The sequence below is a fragment of the Dermacentor albipictus genome, chromosome 1 (assembly GCF_038994185.2).
Source record: "Dermacentor albipictus isolate Rhodes 1998 colony chromosome 1, USDA_Dalb.pri_finalv2, whole genome shotgun sequence".
NCBI classification, from domain to species: Eukaryota; Metazoa; Arthropoda; class Arachnida; order Ixodida; family Ixodidae; genus Dermacentor; species Dermacentor albipictus.
The window spans coordinates 224,046,831-224,064,400 of record NC_091821.1 but is presented as its reverse complement, the minus strand read 5'-3'; the positions used below and the strand labels follow the sequence as shown (position 1 = coordinate 224,064,400).

The window sequence follows — 17,570 nt, the reverse complement described above, 5'->3', positions numbered from 1 at the left end:
GCGCACCGATAAACGGAGTCCCGATGGGGAGCTCAAAGAAATAAAGAAGCCAAGAGGGGAGAGGGATTGACTGACGCAAGTGACGGCGCAACCAGAAAATAGCGCTGCGGCGTATGCGTAGGCCCTTCAAAAAATTGAGCGCGCACGAGTTTAGGCATTTCATTATAAACGGCTTTCCCTGTAAAACTTTGCGATCAATGGTCTTTTATGGGCTCAAAGTGCTCAGCTGAAGAGCCCTCGTAAAAGGAGGCCGTTGCTTGCGACTCTGTCCTGAGGAAAAAAAAAATGCATTCCTCTCTAAGGACCTGCGAGCTTTCATGCCTCCCTCGGGGTATTGTTGGTAATGCTATAGTCGCTATGTGGGAGCGTGTTGAAGAGGTCTCATTTGTCTTTGAATTATTGATGACAACTATTGAGCAAGTAAGGGAGCACAGGCCTTTAGAAGAGGGCGGCGTCTGCCATTAGCGAGTAATGTTGGTCGTCTAAATTTGCTACGCAAATTAAGGAACGACATCTTACGTTACCAACTATGATAGACGTTAATACATACTATTGAAAGAAGAAAAAAAATTGCAGTGGTCCGAGAAGAAAGGAGAATGCTAGAAAGCAAAACAGGTAAATATCTGTGACGCATAACTCAGATAAGCAGCCCATCTAGCATAAATGTAGAGTCACAGGGTATGTGTAATAAAGTTTTAAATTAATAAAGACACAGCTACCATAGTAAGCGGGGCATAAAATCTGATCCCACAACTGGGCAGCTACTATTCAGCGGCCGAATTCACAAATATTTTCGTTCGAAAATGCCCTTTGCTATTGGCCGGCCGCCTTCGCTAATAATATGTCCAGCATCAGAATTGGCTAAAATTAGCTCTCACGAACAATTCTAATGTAAGAGCTTTTTTTTATGGATACGGGTCCAATTTCTTGAGCATAAAACTTAGAGCTTCCGCAGATATGGCAAAAGCCAGATCAATCGGGAAAGCAACTCTAAATCTTACTTGATCGTCACGCCTCCTGCATTTTTGCACACAATGACGAGCGACATCGTGGAAATATATATGTATATAAACGTTTGGTTGTCAGCCGTTTTGAAAACCGAACACCATAGTGCTTAAAATTGTATCTTGACCTGTGTTTCGTTTTTTCTTTGAACTTCTTACTAACGTTGGCTGGGACACACGGCATATACTCTTACAGAAAATAAGGCAGTATACCAATGTGTTTTTAATCGTTGTTTCCCGCGTGCAAGTGAACTTGTACTGATATTCGCTGTGGAATCCTATCACGTTTGTACTTTCTGCACGTCATATACTAAAGTTTATCGCTTTCATTCACAATTATGAAGTTAATGCTCAGCAGTGACGGTTTAGTGTCACTCAGATTGATTCAGTTGCGAGGATACGGTTGTGACCATATAAAGTTCAGAGCAGCGAAAAGTTCACGTGCCACGTAAGGAGTCACGTGAGACCGCTTGAATATTTGTTTTCTTTCGTAACGGGTATGTGGAAATCGGCCGTGGAACGATTTATCTGCGTAGACGCTAGCGTAAAGCTGGAAACTAAACTAAACATGACAAGGAGTTAATTGCTTCGTGGTGGCCTCTATAGTAGGTCACCTTTCCGAGAGCTGCCCGAATTTGGTTGAAAATGAAAGACAGCCATGAAGGATGCTCAACTCCTACTTGTCAAGAACTGGTTCTCTCGAACAACGTCCCTGTAATGTTCTACAGAACATTACCGACTAGTTCTAATCCCCTTATCAAGAACCGACGCTGCAAGACAGCTTCATATTGTGGCTAAAGTTATGACCCACAAATACTGGTCTTCTCCCAACGTCCCGAAGTGTCTTCATAGGTTGGATTCATCCTTAAAACTACAAGTGCCCTCAAAACTTTCCCGCTTTGAGGCGACAGTATTGTGCCGCCTCTGGCTCGGGGTGGCATTTACGAAGACCTATTCGTTCCGCATTGGAATGAGGGATACGTCCATGTGCGACTCTTGTGGAACCACAGAAACGATTGAACACATCCTATGTATCTGTCCCCAGTACGACGTCGAGCGCGAAGTTTTCCGGACAGCAGTGAACCAGCTGGACTCTAGACCATTTTCCGTAATGAAGATCCTTGGACCCTGGCCGTACGCGTCCGTGGCACAGAAAGCCACGAAAGCGCTCGTGAAATACCTCAAGTCGATAGGTCTTGGGAACCGTGTGTAGACTGGGTGCGAACCTTCCACTGTGCGCAAAACTGTGCTCTCTCGATTCTCTATCTCTCTCTTCATTACTATCGTCCCTTCCCCCAGTGCAGGGTAGCAAACTGGACGTGCGTCTGGTTAACCTCCCTGCCTTTCCTGTCTTCTCTCTCTCTCTCTCTCTCTCTGTACAGGGACATTGTACCTGTGCACAGCTTGTATGATAAGTTGTCTGAAGAATTTTATTCCAGCAAGTTTCTATAGCCACTGTTGCATTCCGGGTGAAAGGCTCGCCGAAAATCAGCGCGCGAGGTGCGGCCATGGCCAAACTGCAAAAGCGCGCTGTTAGCACCGCGTCGTCTTTCTCACATTCTTTCTCAATTGGTGGCATTGACTACCAGGCTAACGTCTGCTGTAGTAACATCACTTCCACAGTGGCGGCCCTGAAAATATTCCTAGAAATGGTAAGAAACGTGGAGATGATTCGCATTAACTATTTTTACGTGCACGTTACTGTGCATCGATGGAATGGGCGCGCGAAGTGTGCCTGAAATGTTCTTGAACTCCTGATAGTTTGTACAGTGTACCTTGTGCCCATTGTATTTTACAGTGTGGTTACTTGAACTTCCGGGAAACTATGCGGTAGTGACGTTCCGACTTCTATCTACATTTCATTTTATTATTCTTTCATCCATTTATTGCTTACTGGAGCTGACCCATGTTTTAAAACTGAATTCTTGGGTTCTGCGGGCCAAAACCATGATCTGATGGTTTTGAGATTGGGACCGCAATCTTAAAGCTAAGCTCAGCCAGACGAGCACTATAAAAGGAATGCGCTATGTTGATGTCTTTTTAATTTTTTATAATACTAACCCTCCTGACGCGCAGCGTATTGCCGCTATATATGACGTGTTCCGCACAGTTTTAGGTTCCTTTGAATTAACCATGGAGAATCCATCCGACAATAAGCTGCGTTTCTTAGACTTGGAGATCTTGCTCTCAAGCAACCATCTATGTTGGGGTTATGCTCCTCGGTCTCATAAGAGCCTTCTTCCCTTTTCCTCCGCACACTCAAAGATAGTTAAGCATGGTATTGCAAGATCTTGCACGAAGGCGCCTTTCATCAGGTCTTGTAACCACCAAGTAGATACACGCTTCGAATTGTAAGTAGCCAGGCTGAAGCTCCCATGTTTCCCTTACCGCTTTTAACTAGCATCGCTGAAAGTCTCGCAACTAGCCTTAAAAGAAAGCAATCGGCAGCCGCTCAATCTGAGCATCACTAACGGCAAATGGTTGCGGTTATCTCATGTGTGCACCAGGTTGCGGATAATCTCAAAAAGGTTGTCAGCAAGGTAGACGTTAGATGGTTGTTCACTGCCAGATATGTTAGGTAGCCTGTGCCACCAAGTCAATCGGGTGACCGAAAACCAAAAATGTTGCAAAAAGCAGCACAGGCATAGGTTTGTTCTTGACTGTTGTGACTGTGCGGTTTATAAGATTCCTCTTTCTTGCAATTAACACTGATGAGTTGACTGAATTGTAATAACGCCAACTAAAGCTGTTTACAAGATTGTAATCGAAGCTCATTTGATTTCATTCTGTTGGTTATGAATAGGAAACGAATAGCATCGGCCAAACGGGGTGGTGCATCAATGACCGCATGCGCGAACACTCAAACAAGGTTCAAAAACAAGTTAGAGACAGTCAATTGTCACTGTATTGCAAATAATGTGGCTGCAAGCAGTCTTTTAAGGACGTGACCTATTTGTCAATATATCGCGATGACCGCGCACGTCCTATTTCCGAAGCCTTTCACATTCCTAATTGCGGCGAAGCATGTGAAAGCCTCCCCTCCATTTCTCTCCTATCGAAGGAGATAGCCTTCATATCTCAGTGATTGCAATTTATTGCCCCTGCGCATCCTGAATTTTCTGTTGCTTTTGTTCTTTGAGATAGCGGTAGAGTATATATATGCCCCGATTGAAAGAATAAAGACACTCGGTCATTAGTCAGCGCTGTGGTCTGTGTCCCTCTCTTCGTCCTGTTGTTTAGCGCTGATTTCTTCTCGTAATCATGAACTAACCAGCCCAAATGCGTACTCTCCTTGAGGTATCATAACAACAAGGTAACCATAAAGACAAGCCATACCAACGAGCCACAAAAGCGAGTCGCTGCTTAGGTCCAACAGGGTAACTGCTACAGCTGTTAACGGTGGCACCGATGTTCTGCTTCGGTGCGCTCGCCCAGCGTTTAGATTTCGCTTTGAGATTCCCAGCTTTGAGATTCCGCCGCGCAGTTATTGAGGTTGTCGCCAGTGGCGCGAAGCGCATACCCGGTTTTATCGGTTGCCACGGCATCGCTGACGCATTTGGCTGCGGGACACTAGCGGGTCCGCTTGTTTTTGCGAAGTTTCATGAGCGAGAAGCGAGCTTTGCGCCCGACATTTAAAGCGAAGCTTTCTTTGCAAGCTCTCCCGACTTTGCTGAGCGGTGTTGCTGCTGCGGTCTATAGTTGAATGGATCAAGCAGAGAAAGTGAAATAGTTATACGTGTCTGATTGTGTGGTCGCGCTTCGGTCTCCCATCGCAACATCACAACAACTCCATATTCTACTCATGAGGCCATAATGCACGCCTACTTCTATTCGTTAACTATATGTCTTTGAGACCATTGGTGTTTGCGTAACGTCATGCAGCACGTGAGCGCGCGTGCGAGTTTTCACTATAAGCTACAAGTAGGAATTAATTGCGAAAGGCAGGGAAGTTAATCGGGAGATAAATATGCAGTTTGCTAATCACACGCGCACGCACGCACGCACGCACGCACGCACGCACGCACGCGCACACACACGCACGCACGCACGCACACGCACGCGCAAGCACGCACGCGCGCGCACGCGCACACACACACACACACACACACACACACACACACACACACACACACACACACACACACGCGCGCGCGCGCGCGCACGCGCACGCACGCACACACACACACACACACACGCGCACGCGCGCGCACACACACACACACACACACACACACACACACACACACGCGCGCGCGCGCACACACAAACACACACACACACACACACACACACACACACACACGCACGCACACACACACACACACACACACAAAGGAACGCAGGAGTGTCATCACGAACACCATATACAGTAAAAGTTCGAACTAACGAAAGTGAAGGAGAGCAACAGTACACTGCGATTTGGAAGCAGTAGGACATGTCAGAAATTTGGCGTGTCAGAAAGTGATGGCGTGTCCGTGGGCACACGCCATCTTCAAGTCGAAGCTCTGGGTCCGACTGTGCCACACCACCGATGTCCACCAAAACGAACGTTAGCCGAGGCTTAACACCATCACAATGAATCGCGACGGCCGATACCTCCTAAGCTGAAAACAGAGGTGCACAACCGATGAATACTGCCGAGACAAAGACCCCGAACATGTGAAGGTGGCGAAGGCCCCGATTCGTTGGTTCTTGATTGCAAGCGCAGCTGCGACGTACTTGGTTCGCTGTGTTTTGGAGCTTGCCGTGCCATCTCCTCACAACATTAGCAGCTGTACAAGATTTGCAAATCCTCCGAGATTCACAACGGACAAGAAGTCTCGGAGGTTACGTAGAACGGAGAGGCGGCAGCCGCCGCTGATTTCTGGCTGACCCCGCGTCGGTTAGATTTTTTTCCGATTTTGCCTTCTCACGCCGTTCTCTCCGTTTCGGAGGCAATACAGCCTTGTGTGTAGGCAGTAGGCGCGTTTCTCTGGCCGTGTGCCAGGCGAGCGTAGTTCGAATTATCCGTGAGGGAACCTTCTCGCGTTCGAATTAACGGACTTTTTAATACATAGACTTCTGTGGACCTTGGCCGGACCAAATCGTACAGTTCGAATTATCCATAAATTCGAATTATTGAAGTTCGAATTAACGAGCTTTCACTGTATTGCCTTCGTCCTCATGGCATTCATGCGCCGACGCCTCACAGAGTGTGTGTGTATTAACGGCTGTTAGCATTTCATCGTAGCTTGTGAACTTCGTAATGCATAATCAATGCATCACATTAAAGTCCATGCGGTTCAATAACGTTGCATGAGATTACAGGTTATATTGAATTACAATAAAGTAGGCAAGTGTACGCCTCGCATGTATGATATTAATTAACCTGTTCACGAAAAGGCGGAAGCTTGGGCGATTTGGTGATTCAATATCAGACATGTTTGCACAGTGCAAAAGACGAGGACTGAAGGAATAACACAACACAGGCGCTGACTTCAACTGATTATTATTTGCGAAATCGCCAGAACTATATGCATGAGCAAAAGTAATGAAAAAAATTTTGCATTAAGCCACACGTAAACCCCTATTGCGTCACAGCCAGATACTTGATTCCGTTTTTTGTGAGTGCAATGACGGCATGCTGATGCAAAGGTCGCCCAACCGCTGTATCGTGCTACCCTCTATGCTTTCTCGTGTAAGCTGTTCTCAGTGTTTGGAAATTATGACGCAGTTTTCAGATTCAGGGTCACAATGGCAATCTCTGCAGTTAATGCCAAGATGACCTTGCACGGCGGTATAAACATTGTAAAAATGCTCCTTCAATCACTCATTTAAACATCTGCTTGTCTGGCCAACGTATCTCTTTCATATGCTGAGTACCCCGAGCTTTTGTTAGTTTCTGTCGCAGAAAAGGCATTAAAGAAAATCAAGCTGGGAGACAAAGCACCAGCTCGCAGCGCTGCCAGAGAAAATAAGCCAGTCGCTGTGCTCCCTTACTTGCACAAGATTTCGCACGGCTTGAAGAAGATAGGCAGTAAAGGAGATGTTAACGTTGTTTTTTTCTGCCCCGGAAAAATTATCAGTGCTGTGTAGGCGTGTGAATGCTTATGCCTCACGACGAAATATTTGCAAAACTAACCATAGGAAGCAGTTTGGAGCATGCGTCGTGGGTGTGGTTTACATTATTCCCTTGACTTGCGCAAAGAAATACGTCCCACGTCTTTTGCGCCGCAGCTGAGCGAACACGGCGAGTGAACGCCGTACCAATGCTAGCGTTCCAGTGAGGCTGTGTTTTGTGCGTCTTTTTGTTGATTTTGTTGTCTTTTGTTATCCTTATTTTTGTTTTTATTATATTTGTTTATCTTAGTACATGTGTACTCTAACCGGGGATTACTGTTCCAGAATACAGACACAGTAGCTGCTGAACAAATTTTTTTTTACTGATAAAAAGCCTTTTAATACCTAGGGAAAGTTTATTTACACTCGACGCTGGGGCTCAGTGGTTATGGTCGTAGTTTGTATTCCCCGCCCTAGCAACCGCACTGATGAAGAAGCTTAATCGAAGAAGAGCGAGAGAGAGAGAAAGAACAAGGAGAGGAAAGGCAGGGAGGTCAAACAGAGATAGCCCTGTTTGCTACCCTGCACTGGGGTTAAGGGAAAGGGGGATAGAAAGAGGAAAAGACGTGCACAGAGATTTAGGTGCACGTTAAAGAACTCCAGGATGTGAAGATTAACGCGGCCGCACCGTTACGGCATCTCTTAAATTCCACGATGTAGCTTAATTTCAAACCTCATAAATCGCCACATTTTCTTCACACGTGGGGGCACGTGTGAAGTGATTCCGCGCCGAAACTTTTCAATGAGAACTATGAAAAGCTTAGGCAGGGTCATCATAGTTTCAAAAAGAAATTTTTCTAGCACTAAGAAAAAAAAAAGCATTTCCTTATGGCACGCGGTTTTTGCGTAAACAAGCAAAATTTGAAACGTCGTCTACATGACGACAGATTGTCTCCCACCGGAATTTTTGGGCAAATCACACTGAAGCGCATTAAACGATATGCGCACCCGCATCACGTACAGCTGGCGGGGAGAGCACACGCCATCGTACGTGTAGTTAATAGCGCACCACGCAATGGAAAGAAATCGCCCGAATAAAATTGCTCCATGCTAGACACATGCACCCCGAGAGATCTGCCTGTACATTTCCAGCATTCGCTTTCGTGACAATTCGATCCGTTTAGTCTCCCGCTTCTTTTCCTTACCTGATTTTACGCCCTGGCCGAAGTTTCTATAAGGATGTTGTGCCAGGTGTCGTCTCCACAAGCTTCAAGCATGCCGCACACCTGAGGGCACCATTTCTTCGCCTCGTGCATTCCTCCGATTCCAGTGTACTTTCGCGGCGGCGGGGCTTCTTCACGGCTTTGTTATTATTTTTATCTTTTTTTAATTTAAACCACGCAAAATCCTTTACGTAATTTCAGGTAGCATTGATAATGTACGTGCAAGCCAGGCGTGACGTTAAGCTATTGGGGAATGCATGCCAGGTGCCGGTGTTAAGAAGGGCGGCTCTTTACGGCTACGGGTGCTTGTATTCCATGAGTTTCGCCTAACTGAGTCTGGTGATTCGAAGCGGAACTGCAGCAGTTCCGCCAAACAGCGTTTGATAGTCGTCAATTATGCGCTATGCCGACTGACGAACAACGACGCGTGCCGGAAATTGGTAATTACGAAAGAAGACACGACGATGCGGCGTGATGTCGCTCGATGCGTTTCGAAGCCCACTAATCCGGTGAGAAATAGCACGCGTACGCAGCCGAACGGTCTGCGCAGAGCTGCGAAAACGCCTGCTCGTTAGTACGCCATTCATAGTCCTCAGTTGCAATGGAAATTGTCAAAGGCTACTAATGATGCGGCGAGGCGTCTCAAACATCTCCACATGCGTGGAAAACTGAATCGCGGTCTCTGCTGAATGAAATCTGAGAGAGACAGTTTGTGGCGCTGTCTGCAATAACAGAATCCTGCAATAACAAGAGAAATCGCTTTCCTGCATTAACTTACAGTTTTTAGAGAAGTGGGACTACATTTGCGTAATAGATTTTAGGTCACACAAAACGTGTGATTGGCCGGAGCTTTTGCTCTCGTGTTTTGGTTATATATGGGTTTTTATAGCACACACCGTAAAATAATTTACACTCTCGAGGGTCTTAAGGTGTGAGTTATAGTGACATTTGCACCCTTATTCAATTTTAGAAGCATAAAATATTTTACAGGGCAAGGGCCAATAATAGCCAAATAGCGCCACTCGTGTCTGCGGCTGCCGTAGTTGGCCGGCGGCCATTCTGACGATCCTTCCTCACGTGCGAACGACTCTTCTTTGAATTGCAGCGACGCAGATTCAGCGTGTTTCACAAATCTTATTGCGCGCTAAGGCGTCGTGGCTACACTTCTGTTCTCCTCATGCCATTAACTGACACGTGTGGCGGTGGTCCACGAAGCGATGCTAGGCCTAAGATAAATTTTGCTAACTACAGCCCTGCATTACGGCGCACGAAATTCGAAAACGTGCATGAACATTGCGTACACATGGGTTCTTCCATCTCATCTAAAACAACATCGCCATGGTGGGGAATCGTGCCAGTTGAACGTAGAGCTCAGGTAGCAGTTATCAACGTGTACGCAAAGAAAAGAATTCAATAATAATATAGAAGCTTCCCTTCCCCATTTGTAGGCTAGCCATCAGGGCACCACCATGGTTAATCTCCTTTCCTTTTCTTCGCTCTCTGTTTCTCTTATTGCCAGTCCATTAGCCACACATATTTTCCGCATCGCTTTTACTGAAACGATGCTGAAGTAACGCGAAACCATTATTAATTCACCCAGAAGGGTACGGAAAACACGCCTACGTATTGCACAGCATCTGGAAACGTTTTGGTAGATAACGTTAAAGCGGTAACGGGTTATAAGGTAATGATGGACCTAATGAAAATCTCGTGAGGCAAAATTCCGGTTATCATGTTTTGGCATTTTAATAAGGAAGTTTGCATGAACACCTCAGCTTCATACAATATTTGCAACGGTATATCACCTTTAGGATCTTAAGCTTGCCTCCCCATCTTCAACTACCATTGCAAACTCCCGCATTCCATCAGGTGTTCTTGCATAAATTTAATAGAGGCTCCAGATTTGGTTCTCTTGGCAATCAGGAGGGACAATGAACAGAATCTTTTACAAGGAACGGATGCTTCCTTCTACCGACAGAAATATTAAAGGACTGCGCGAAGCCAAATATTAGAAAGAAAAACCAATACTGACGATTTAGCGGTAAATGCGAGAGAAATGAATTAGCATTACGTCGCACCTATTTAAGGTCCCGAATCCATGATTTAAACCGTGTTCACCACATTGCAAAGTGCTACTCAGGAGCTCGCTCCACACACATCTTGTCTTTTATATATACCACCATGACCGCCTTCCCACAATGCAGAAACACACACACATGTTCACTCTGGCCATCCTAATACGAATGCGTTAAAAGCTGTGCGAGCCATTCTTTTGAAGAGAACGTTCGGCGCACTGCCTTCGACTTGAGAACGATGACGCATGTAAATATTGCAAAATTTATAAAGGCATCTTTACAAAATAAAACAAAAGCAACGTAAGAGGAAGAATCCTCGATCAGAGCATACAAAATGCGGCCTCATTTCGATAAAGCGGGACTATGCCATCCAGGCCTGCCGGTGGCAGCTTCAATGGCGTCATTTTGGCTTTGCGTTCATTGCGATCGCTCCGGTCACTGGCGCGCTGAGAACAAGCTGCTGAATTTTGGCCTTGGGCAATTAAGACGGCCGCGCTAACGCAAGCACTATAAGAGCGAGCCATCACTTCCGTTTCATCGTCTGACGCTGCAACAACAACAATTTGTTTGTCCTGTTACATGTAATTCCTGCATTAATATATGCAATCTTTTAGTGAAGCGCCACGCGACGCAATTGTATAATATATAAGGGCAAAACATTATAATAAAGTAATACAACGGCGTCGAGAACGCGTGATCTCTCTCGATAACATATGAAAAATAGCACAGTCTTATTCTTTGGAAACAAAGACGGGACCTCATTGAGGCCGACAAATAATCCATTAGTGGATCTTAAAACGGTGGATGTCGAATGCAGATAAATACGAGAACGCTCAAAATTTTAAAAGGAGACCTTGAATAGCGGTTGACATACTCTTTTTTTCCCCATTTTTTATAGAATGGATAACAAAATATTCGAGTGGCGTCAAAATGGCATTTCAAGGCGCATGCATAAATTACGACGCGCCGGCGATGTGACCGCAGATGCGGCTAAATGATTTCGCGTGCGGCGCTCCTATACAATACAACTTCTTTGTAACACTACTCGCGGTTTTAGTCTGCACTTGGTAGACATTGCAAAAAGAAAGTGGATAAAAAGTGGTAAACGTATAGACAGTGAAAGCATTAGCAACACTTACGGATCCGGCGCAAGGTTCTGCCTTTTGCGGTTAACTTGGTGAGGCTTGGGCTCAGAAACCATGTTAACATCTGTAAAACAGAGAAAGGAGGAGTTGGGAACAAAAGGGAGGAAAAATAACGCCGTCGGCAAACACTGAGTCACTCTCTGACAAAAAAGTGAAAATGGAAAAAAGTGTGCCAGGAGAACAAGATGCAAAAATGCAGTGCAGTGGAGGGACGCCGTGATTTCGATAGCGAAAGAGATTTAAAAAAAAAAGCTGGAGGGAAAGAAAAAAAATGTGAAAAAGGACGTAATGTTGTGGGAGGTGTTCGAATAACGTCTTAGAGACGATGCGCGCAACGCGTTCTTTAGAAGGTAGACGAAAAAAAAAATAAAATAAAAGGAAGAGAGGCGCGTGACGTTGAAAAAGTGTTCTCACGTGAAAGAGCTGGAATAAAAAAGAAGGGCCAGTTGGGAAGGTGGGCGGGGGAAGGGTAGAGAAAGGGGAGGAAAGGGAGCGAATTGAAAGGGACCATGAGTACACAGGCAGAGTGCGTGAAACAATAATTGACAATTATAATCCCTCGTACAGAGCCGACGCTGTCGTGCGCCCGTTCTCAATTATGCACTCCAATAGGGGCCCCCTAACAACGCAGTCACTGAGACAGCTTGAGAGCCTTTGGGGCTTAACACTGCGGAAGCGTTGAACGGCAAAGCTCAATCTGGGGAGCGGCACAAAGGAAGCGGCGGTGGCGCAAGACTATAGCCCGGGCCGGAACAAAAGAATGAATAAAGAAAATCGAGGACTAGCTTCGCTTGGTGCAGAAAGGCATAGAGCGTGAGGGGGCGAAAACACGAGTCATTAGAATCAAAGCTTCTCTTCCACGCTTTGGACTTAATGAATAATAATTATTGCAAGAAGTTAAAGACGCTCCCTCCGTTCGCTGCCTTCCCCTTTTTCACATTTGCATTCAAGAAAAAGTCAGCTTTCCTCAGCACGTTTTTTTTTGTTATTGTTTTTACCCTTTTGACATTTTTGTTTGATTTAGCTTTAACAATTGATGAAGGCCTCATTTGCTATTTTGCATTGTCCTTCGCTGCGTAAGAGCAAAGCTTATACGATAGCATTCTATGGTTTTTGTTTACAATGAGAAAAAAAAAAACTATGGCAAATCAATTCTGCGGAATTCCGCAAGGTGGAGGAAAGTTCATGAAAGAAAGAATGGACATCCACCCGTATGTAGCACGAAGCTACAAAGGAAACCCACACAGCTTTCCCCGAAACAAAGCTCCGTAGTTGAAGAAAAATCCCGGACCAGGACACATTTTTTCTACAACTACGAAGCTTTGTATTATGAGAAACCCGTGTTAGTTTCCTTTGTAGCTTTGTGCTACGTACGTGTCGATGTCCATTTTTCCTTTCATGAAGAAACAAGATGTTCGCGAACAGCTTAAGGGAAGGCGTTCCTTCGCGTTAACGTGAACGTTGCGGAAACACCCGTTTTTCTTCCTGTCCCGTCTGAACCTACGTGGAGACGTGATTAGCTAGGGCGATGAGTACACCCCACTGTACCCCCCCCCCCCTCCATGCTAAGACAAAGCGCCCCAACGGAAGCTTCCAAATTCTGCGTCTTTTAACGCTGCTTGTTGCATGCAGCGTGAAACAAGTGACATCAGCAGTGAAAATTACGTCCTTCATCTAATTTTCATTCCTCTCGTCAGGCTCCACCTTTAGCGCGCGCACGAATGTGCGCGAAACCGTTTGACAAACGGAAAATACAACGAGTCGAGAAATCCAAACTGCGTCTATAAATCACAGAGGCTGCAAGTATTATATTAATATACTTTGTCATAGTAACCGCATTAGCCGCACCCAAAAAATTCAAATAGCGCGAAGTTTGATGTTCCGATATTTGATAACCAATTTCGGTATTTGACACTATGCACCCAGCTGACGACCTTTTTTGAAGTCCCAAAGTAAGATCGCCGAAGAAATTTCGCGTGTGCAACTTGGAATTCTAACATTCTACATGACGTCATAACGTAACGGGGGCACAACTGCGCACAATGCAATTGTTTAATAGATCACGAGGTTATGTACCTAGGCGTATTTGTAAGGCGCGATTAATTGTACAGCGCGGGAACAAAGGAGTGACGTACACCCTTCGTGCTTATTATGTGACTCCACGCTATGCAATTAATCGTTTATTGAAGCTTTGGCACTGTGGATTAAATTTTTTTTGATGATCGACGATTACATTTGTATCATTGTCTTCTGTGTCAGCGTCTTGTTTGTCACTACCAATGATGCGGTTATGAGTTCGGTGTCTCCATTGCTCATTACGGGACGGGACTCTACTCGGCATAGTCGACGTATGATTGCATTCGTTGAAAAGAAAAGTGTACAATCATTGCAATCTACCGGGGCTAACATATGGGGCAGAAACTTAGAGGTTAACAAAGAAGCTCAAGAACCAGTTCAGGAGCGCGCAAAGTGCGATGGAACGAAAGATGTTAGGCGTAATGTTAAGAGACAGGAAGAGGGCGGTGTGGAGCAGAAAGCAAACGGGGATAGCCGATATTCTAGTTGACATTAGGAGAAGAAAATGGAGCTGGGGAGGCCGTGTAATGAGTAGGGTAGATAACCATTGAACTATTAGAGTTACAGAATGGGTGCCAAGGAATGGGAAGCGCAGTCGAGGACGGCAGAAAATTAGGTAGGGTGATAAAATTAGGAAATTCGCAGGCGCAAATTGTAATCAGCTAGCGCAAGACAGGGGTAATTGGAAATCTCTGGTAGAGGCCTTCGTCCTGCAGTGAACATAAATAGATGATGACGATGATGATGATGATGTCATGATGATGACTGCACTGCACACATCGGCAACTATATCACTTCTTTTTTTTTCTTTTTAGGTGTATGGAGCACAGCCTCTTTTGTGTTTGCTAAGAATGTGCACCGTCTCTGGGGTGATGAGTAAATTCAACATGCAGCTAGCTATAAAAATTTTTAACAAGTGGCTGAAAACTCCTTCTGATGTGCGTTAGTTGTGATGGTTGCTCTATAATTGCTGTTTGCTCAGAACACTACTCTTACAGAACAGCGTGTGGCTCATCCAGTTTGAACACGGTAGACTGGAAATTGAGAATTGATGTATCGGCGCAGCAGTACAGGACTTTTTGCCCAAATGCGTGCTTGCGCTCATAATCTTCCCACTTGGTGCGGCCTCATCGTATCTATGCATCCACCGCTGCATTCGAAGCATTGTTTTCCAAGAGAGAGAGATAAAAGGAAGGCAGGAATGTTAACCAGTCAAGAGTCCAGTTGGCTACCGTGCACTGGGGGACGGGAGAAGGGGAATAGAAAGAAGGGAGAGAAAGAGAGAGAATGGGGTAGAGACACGTCCACGAACAGCACTACAGAGTCAAAGGCGCTCGCATGAGCCAGACGTTCTCAGAAAGCACAAAAGTACCTTCCCTGCCTTCTGAGTCGATGATTGGTAGGGATGGTGTTCTAGCATTGTCTGTCTACTCAGAAGATGATCTTCGAGTTTCCTGAATGCGTTGGAGATACATTGTCTTTGTGCTTCAAACTGAGGACAGTGGCACAGTAAGTGATCAATGTTCTTCTCGCGGCCGTCTGCAGGTCTGTCAGCCATCCCAATTACTGCTTACTAAGCTGCCTTATCTGCGTCATCATTTATCGTTTTCCAAGCAGTAAAATTAACAAATTTTACAAATCGTTTTTCATGCAGTAAATACGACAGGCGCCCGAGGCGAAGCATGTACGCGCCGCGGCCACAAAACAGCACGAGCCAGTTGGCCCTTCCGAAGCGACATCGCGCGGTCGTTGCTGCGCTATCCGAAGTTTCCGTCCAGACGCCCTCCGTCCGGAAGTATCTTGCCTGAGGCCGACGCTGTTTGCAGGGGATCTTCGTCCGGAATCGCGCACGCCGCCCCCTGCGTGCCCAGCCAAAGGGAGCATAACCTCGGCGTATACGCAAGGCGGGCCGGCCGTGCTGACCGATAACCCTCCCCATTCTTTCTTCCGAGTCTTTCTCGGCTTCCGCGCGCCGGCCTCGAGACCGGATGTTTTATTTCCCACCGGTTCAGAGTGGAGGCTGGCATGTCGAGTGGCTTATGCGAACGCTCCATCTCACTACGTGCGCCGCTGTCCCTATTTTCCCGCAGCACGTCGTGTATAGGTGCAACCTCAGCCGATCTTCACGGAGACTCGGCAAGAAAAGATATCTACGGTTTCGGCAGGCAGGCACGCGAGGAAGTGCGCGTGAAAGGAGCTCCGAATAAAGCGGGGCCGAGAAAGAAGCGACGTTCTCTGGAAGATAAGCCCGGAGGAAATGGCCGGCTCTCGCCAAGTGGCTCAACTGGGCCGTGCGCTGAAACAACTCCACCTGGGATGTGCCGGGCTGATCCATCCTGTATTGGCTTTCAGCCCGCAAAGGCGGGCGACGGCCGTTGAAAAAGAAAAGGGGAGTGGGCGATAAGAAAAATTCATGCAAAAAATATGACTGATTACGTCCGAACAAAAACTCTCACTGAGGTTGAGTTTCTTTATGCTTCTCTCTAGGGCACCGAAATGCGTTGCATGCACAGACCGATCGCTTGCTGTGGTAGAGAGGAACCAACAAGACACTGCTATGGCAGGGTGAAGGAAAGAATTCACTGTATGCGTCGCTTCAAGGTTTCAGGTCAACTGATAAGAAAAGAAAGACGGCTATGAAACTTATTCAGAAATCAGAACTGAACGGGAAGTAGAAGGGTACAAGTTTTTTGCTCCCAGAGTTTGAACGTTCAGTGTGATTAGGGGCTGCTTGAAGAAAACATACCTTTTTAATTGGTTATGTCTGCTTACATCGACGGAGCTCAGCTTGCATGAGTTCTTTTCCAAACAGTTCAAATATTACGCGATTGAATAGCAGTGCTCTTGCTAGTAGATGCATCTGCAAGGGTGTCGTGTGCAATCTTGCAAATTGATACAAGTTGCTTTTTGAAAGAAAGAAAAGTAACAAACAACGTCGTGATAGAATTCTGAGGCGGAATCTATTCGCAATTTTTACGAGGCTTCATTAACGATGCTTCTACAGTTCGTTTGCAGTAAACAATAAAAATGGACAATAGTAGAGGCGCGTTCAATAAATGAGCAGCGAATGGCATTCGTACTGGAGATCCACATGATACAGATTTACCCTTATTGTGTGACAGCGCTTGCTACGCAACCCTACGAAATATCCGAAACAGAACTCCACATGAATAATATTTTATCTCAACACAACTCTTAGCTGCCGTGCCAAAAACTCTGCTCTTGAGCGCAATAAATGGCAAAAGGCTACGTTCGGTTTTATGACGTTAAAGCACGAAACTGAACGTGCCCGAACGTCCCGTGTGTCTGTGAAGGAAGTAATTAGAGCTCCAGGACCACAGGACAAAGCAAAACAAAAAGATGAAAAAAGCGTATCCATTCAACAAACGGAGCGCAAAGGAGACAGAAAGTTCGTTCAGCTAATGAGACGCTCGAATCCGCTGCGCTAATTGACGCAGCGCCGAGCAAAAGAAAATTCTGCTCTTGAGCGACGGATCCCACGCTTGACGAAACCACCTAACGAAATTGTGTTCGACCAAGTAAAACAGCACTGATGGCTATAGACGTGCAGCCTCACGCGAAGTGAGGCTTCGAGGTGCCTGCGGTACTAATTAGGAGAAATAAATATGCAAATGAAAGCACTCCGTGTAAGAGAGAGAGAGAGAGAGAGAAAGAACTTGTGGTAGCACCATCCGACTGAGAGTGGCTTTCTTATATGCAGGAGAATATAGGCAACTGCCAAACACGGTAGTACCCTGGATGATTAGGGGAACGGCGGCATGCATATCAGGGACAAAAATTGATGTTGTTATGCATCACATCAATTGTCATCTACGCGGTTGTTAGAAAAGAGGGAACGCACCTGCTTGTGAGCACGTGTATGACATTGCCGCAGGGTGCATAATCTAGCTAGTTGATGACATATCATGGTGAAGAAACAGCGCAAACACGGGAAGACACGAGACGAAACGGCCAAAGTTATTCCCATTCAAAAAATCAAAGCCCATT

General features: G+C 46.0%; 1 protein-coding gene across 3 annotated transcripts in view; it reads right to left on the bottom strand.

Annotated features, from left to right (window-relative positions):
• LOC135912066 (uncharacterized) overlaps nucleotides 1-17,570 on the bottom strand; it is a 233,737-nt gene that overhangs the window by 51,932 nt on the left and 164,235 nt on the right. For all 3 annotated transcript variants that reach the window (XM_065444444.1, XM_065444445.1, XM_070530933.1), the window contains exon 3: nucleotides 11,481-11,550. In XM_065444444.1, coding sequence (XP_065300516.1) covers nucleotides 11,481-11,550 — 70 coding nt within the window. The remainder of the gene's footprint in view (nucleotides 1-11,480; nucleotides 11,551-17,570) is intronic.